A 5,628-nucleotide genomic window follows, 5' to 3' on the forward strand; every position below is an offset into this window, starting at 1 on the left:
GGGCCTTGCCGTCACGCGCGGCCCTAGCTCCCGGAGGCGGCAACCGCTCCTGCTCGGCCCTGCCCGGTTAGCGGGGCCAGCTGCTCCTGGGTTCTCTGGTGACCATGGGGGACCCCAACAAGCAGGACATCCTGACCATCTTCAGGCGCCTCCGCTCGGTGCCCACCAACAAGGTAACGGCCGCGGGGCGTGTTCAGGTTTGCTTGCATCCCTGCCGGACCCCGCGGGCGGCCGCGGGAGGAGGAGCCGGTCAGGCCTGTGACACGTCGCACTTGCGGCGGTGGCAGCTGGGCCTCTCCTGGGTCCAGACCGCGCGCGGTCCCTTAGTATCAATCAACAAGGGAAGGGCAGGGAAGGGGTGCACACCTAGGGCCACCGGGTGGGGCCGGCAGCTGGGGGTTCTGGGGGGCGGGAGACGGGAGCATGTGGCGGGTCCTGGGGGTGGCAGACACTTGGGGGTTGCTGACATCTGGCCGGGGAGCATACACTGGGGCGGGGCGGCTTTTGGGGGTGGCCGAGTGGTCACTGAGTTTCTGAGAGAACTAGGGGCGAGCTCGGAGCCGGGAGAGAGGGCTCGGAAAGGTACCCGGGGGGTTCTGCGACTCGGGGCAGACACCTCAGCGCTCCTATGACCCAGCTGGGAAGCATGCTCCGGGTCAGAACTCCAGCTGGTAGCGCGGGGCGTTTAGGAAAGGTCAGCTGGCCCCCTCCCCACCTTCGAACTTACCTCTGAAGTTCCTCAGGGGCGCCTGTTGGAGCCTGATCGGTTCCCTGTGGCCTTTGAGGGCAGCTTCAGTGTCCCTGTCTGATAAAGTTTCCAGGTGGTCCGTGCCGTGCTGTGGCTTCCAGCTCTTTTCTCTTTCTAAGACTGCGCGCCATAGACTCTTTCCCTTCCTTCCCTTTGGGTCTCTTTGGAGATTAGGGTTTTCCTTTTTTATCTCCCTCCATCTGCAGAAGCCGTTTTTCCCCCTATGACTTTTACAAGTTTTCGAAACTGGCTGGAGGTGTGATGACGCATCGGGCTAAAGTGACACCCTCAGCTGAGGCTCATAGGTCCAGATCACAGGTCAGAGTGGAACCTGGAGAGTGCAAAGGGCTGTCCCATTAGTGTGGACTCTCCTCTCCCCTCCCCTCTTGTGACAGAATTTCTGTCTGGTCCCCAGGTCGCCTCTAAAGTGATCAGCTGTTAACGAGTGTGGTCATGAGCCCTGACATGATGGCATAGAAAGTTCCTGAGTTTCACAACATTTTGATGTCTTTAAGTCTTAGAGGGGAGCCCATAATTTTATGGCTTAAGAGGAGTGAGAAAATAAACAATTTATTGGAAGTGATATCTGGTGGAGGTAGGAAGTCAGAAGAATGGCTCCAAGAATTCTCCAGGGCCAATTTATTTGCTATTTTCTTGATTTTCAATTTTACATTGATCCGTATAACTAGACAACATTAGGATCTGCAGTTAGCAGTGTAGATTTTTTTTTTTTTTTAATTTTTTGATCTGCTTTAGCTCAGAAATACAACATGTATTCTCTTTGATGGAATTCATCCAAGGGAAGATGTCCTTTTAAAATAAGTCAATGTCTTTCTACCAAGAGACACTTTGAGGGACGTGTGTGGGCTTGCTTGTAAATTGTTACCCAGACCCTGCTACTTTCTATGTCACCTTGGGCAGGTTACTGGACCACTTATTTTGTACTTTATTTTCCTCATCTGAAAATGGGACATGAGCAGGATCTAACTTAGAGAGTTATTGCGAGGATTAACTGAGAAAATCCAAGAAAAGCACTTGGAGCAGTACCTGCATCTACTAGTCTTCAATACATGTCAGCTATTTTTTGTTATTACTATTTTTTATTATGACCAACACACTTATGAAACATTTTATATTCTGTACTAGGATTAATAAAAGCATTGAGCAAAAATATTTTCCGGTAACGTTCCACAGTATTGTGCTACATTTCTTTTGTGTGTGTGTGTGTGTATGTGTGCGTGTGCTACATTTCTTAATTAAGACTTTATTTGATCGTTACTAAGAAACCATTATCTAGACAAAGATGAAAACTAGTTTTAATGATGAGGAAGAGTTGGATAACAATAAGCATTTTCAAAATGGATTCTGCAAAGGAGCTCTAAGATACATGAGACAGGAAAGGTAGGTAAAGAAAAACAACTCAGTTTACTTTTAGAATATGGAATCCAGTTTCTTCTTGTGTATGATGACCGCTTACTCGGGACCAAAGGTTTTAACTCATAAGGGGCGGCTTTTTAGTTTGTGAAATCCTTTCTCGAAGTTATACTCTTCCTTAGTTTTATATTGATTGAATTATTCATTCAACAAATATCCGTTGAGCACCTGTGGTGTGCTGGGCACTGTGCCAGGCTTTGAGGGTACACTGGTGTACCCCCAATGAAGAGACAGGCTCCTGCCTTCAGTGGACAGTCCTGCAGATAGATGAAGCGGGGATGAGGGCTGCTGGGGCTGCAAGAGGCAGTGAGGTGACGGGGCGAGGAGTGGGCCCCGCCCTGTGATACCACTTCTTCGCTGTGATACTTCATAATTCTTTAGTTTTCTCTAAAACTGCGCTACATAATTTGTGGTGAATGCAAAATGTGCAAAATGAAAATGTGGAGCCCTTGTTTGAAAAGCATTAAGAATTTCAAGGTGAGACAGCAGGTCACTAACGAACCATGGGCCCTTCTGAGTTCGGGGCCCCGTGGGGCTGCATAGTCACACACGCCCATAGGTGGCGTCTGGCCCTAATGGGAGTAATATCAGTACCTGCTTATAGGGTCCTACGAAGATTCACTTGGCCAGCAACAGTGCCCGACAGGGTGAAACCCTCAATATTAGCTGTTACTTCTATAGCAATTATTCTCATCATTAGGCAAAACAAATTGTTCGTCCAAACTATTTTTGATCACCATTATAACTGGTATTCTGCTGAGAAAAGCGTGTCTCAACTTTGGTTTGGGATTTCACATTAAAACAAAGTGCGGTCCCCGTGCTCAGAGCACAGTGTCCTGCGCCAGCCAGAGAATCGAGGCAGCGTTCGTGAGAGCCAGGCTTGTATTTTAACGGCCTCCCAGCCTCCAATCCCACAGGTCCTACCTAGTCTCACCTCGTTAGCTCCCACCCCGCCCCCAAACTGCCCCACTCCCTGTGTTTGCTTTTTGTTCCCCCTGTGCCAGGCGGGGAGCTCAGTTCAGGTGAACAAGAGAGACGTGGCCCCCCCTCAGGGAGCTGCATTCTAGTGACTCCTCATCTCGTTTGCTGGGTCAGGAGGATGCTGAGGCCGTCCTGCCGGGAACCCACTGCCCCCTTCTCACGGCCCCACCCCCAGGCGTGGTCCTCAGACTTGCCCTCCCCATCTCTGCTGTCACCGCCATCCACAGGGCCGTTTCCTTCACAGACTGTTGCTACTTGCTGCCCTTTTAGACTCTCTTCTTGAGATTCCAGATTCCTCTGGGACCTTGTCGTAAAGGGCCCTAGTCTTTTTTGCATCCTGTGGTCACTTACTAAGATTCAGCCTTGTCACTAATTGTCTTGCCCACTGGACTGCTAGTCTGTGGGCTCCGTGCCCGCCCACTCCTCCTGACCCACCTGTGTACATCCACTTCGTGTGCGCCAGGTACGTGCTCAATTGTGCATGCGTACACACCCGTTAGCTGAGTGAGTGAGGGATTACAAATGACCTCTTGCAGAGGGACAGCACCTTTGGCAGAGTCCCGCGGAAGTGGATTCCTTGCTGCAATGGCTCTTCGCAGCCCCGCACGTGGCCTGGCAGGGGCTGTGGGCTCAGCAAGCGTGCGTGGAATCAGCAATGCCATCTACTCCGCACCTCAGCGCCTGCCACTGCGTGTGGCACCGATAACACTGAAGCAGGTGGCTGGCCCCTTCCATGTCAGTTGTCACCCACCCCCACCATCCACGCATGTTCAGTGTGAGCCTGTCACGGTGAAGGCGAGGCTTGGGAAAACCCGCTCGTGCGTTTGCTCCTGTATCGCCCTCAAAAGGCCAGGAGCCGGGTCTTCATGATTATAGTTGGGACGATCTCCGCACAAGTGGCTCTGCCTAAAAGATGTATCTGAGTGTGGGGGCTTTTTTTCTGGAAAAAAAATTCATAAAAACAATTCTACTATTAGTGGAATTTTTACCGTCCCGTTGTTCTGACCTTAATTAATTATGCGTTAATTTCCGTGACAAACGGTATATTTTAAAGTACTTTTACGCTGCCATTATCAGCCGAAGAACGTTCTACTTCGGTCGGTGTTGAGAGGAGGCTCGTGGTCTCTCGTGAGGTCGCAGTCATCCGAAAGTTGGAGTTTCCACCCAGGCTTGCTCACGTGGTGGTCCCCACTCGCCCTGGCCGTCGGACCGAGGGCCTCAGTTCCTCACCACTTGAGCCTCTCCACTGGGCTGCCTGCTTGTCCTCGAGACACGGCAGCCGGCTTGCCCCAGAGCTAGTGATGCAAGGGAGAGAGCAAGAGAGAGAAAGGAAGTCACAGCGTCTTTTATAACCTAACCTGGAAGTGACATATGGCACTTCTACCTTGTTATGGTCACACACACCCTGGAAAAGTGAGGAGGGACCACACAAAGGTGTGGATCCTGGGGTGGGAGGAGTCATGGGGGACATCTTGGAGTCTGGCCACCACACTCTCGTTCTGCTCTGGCTGAGGAGAGAAGAAGTACCACAAGTGCCTGCCATCTGCTGTAGAGCCACTGTGCAGGGGACAGGAAGGCCTTGAGCATTCTGAGCAGGGCACATCCAAGCCTAGTGTTCATTTATGCCAGTGGTAGGAACCCTGTTGATACTTCGAGGATAGATGATGTTTAAATGATACACACGCATAGTGACTTGTAGTAGATACGCAATAATATATAACTTAACTATATAATTAATGTCTTACTATAATTCTATTAATAATATAATAATGGAACTGAAATTTGAGCTTTTAAAAATCTGGGCGAGATAGTTTCTAATAACCAGTTTAAATTGTAAAGGTTAAGCAGCTTTCAAGCTAAATCATGTATCCTATGGGACGGCTCATTTGGCTAATATGAAGAATTAGTAACTGAATTAAAAATTTTTTCTTTCAGGTGTGTTTTGATTGTGGTGCCAAAAACCCCAGCTGGGCAAGTATCACCTACGGCGTGTTTCTCTGCATCGATTGCTCAGGAACGCACCGGTCGCTTGGCGTTCACTTGAGTTTCATTCGGTAAATGCATCTATCCTTGCGGGGTGGGGGTTACTTGTCCCATGGGTCTCTTTCCCCTTTTTCCTTTGTGTTTCTTTTGACATTAAGAACAATGAGAGGTTGGTTATGTGTTATGGAGATTTAAGTCTTATGTAGGTAACTGGCAAAATGAGTTATTTTCTTTTCGGTTGCTGTTCTGTAGAGCCTGTGCCAGAGACGGGGCCGTGGTGTTGAAGACAGTCAGAATGGAGGGTTCGAGGCAGTATTTCCTTTCTCTTTATTATCTCCTTATAACGTAGCAGTACAAAGGTGCCCTGCTGTGACACTCAGGGTCACAGGAGGGGATTCGGGTGCTGTGTTCACGCACCTCATCAGGTGGAGAGCTGGGGTCGTTCCGGCACAGCGCTTCGGCCCTGGCTCCCGGCACACTGA

The 5,628-nt window shown here is 49.9% G+C and overlaps 1 protein-coding gene across 1 annotated transcript in view; it reads left to right on the top strand.

Moving 5' to 3' along the window:
• The window catches only part of ARFGAP3 (ADP ribosylation factor GTPase activating protein 3), a 51,087-nt gene continuing 45,459 nt past the window's right edge, over positions 1-5,628 (top strand). Inside the window, exons 1-2 of the mRNA XM_023535897.1 lie at positions 1-173; positions 5,099-5,217. Coding sequence (XP_023391665.1) covers positions 105-173; positions 5,099-5,217 — 188 coding nt within the window. The 5' untranslated portion in view covers positions 1-104. The remainder of the gene's footprint in view (positions 174-5,098; positions 5,218-5,628) is intronic.

Source organism: Pteropus vampyrus, unplaced genomic scaffold, assembly GCF_000151845.1.
Source record: "Pteropus vampyrus isolate Shadow unplaced genomic scaffold, Pvam_2.0 Scaffold145, whole genome shotgun sequence".
In the NCBI taxonomy this organism is placed as follows: Eukaryota; Metazoa; Chordata; class Mammalia; order Chiroptera; family Pteropodidae; genus Pteropus; species Pteropus vampyrus.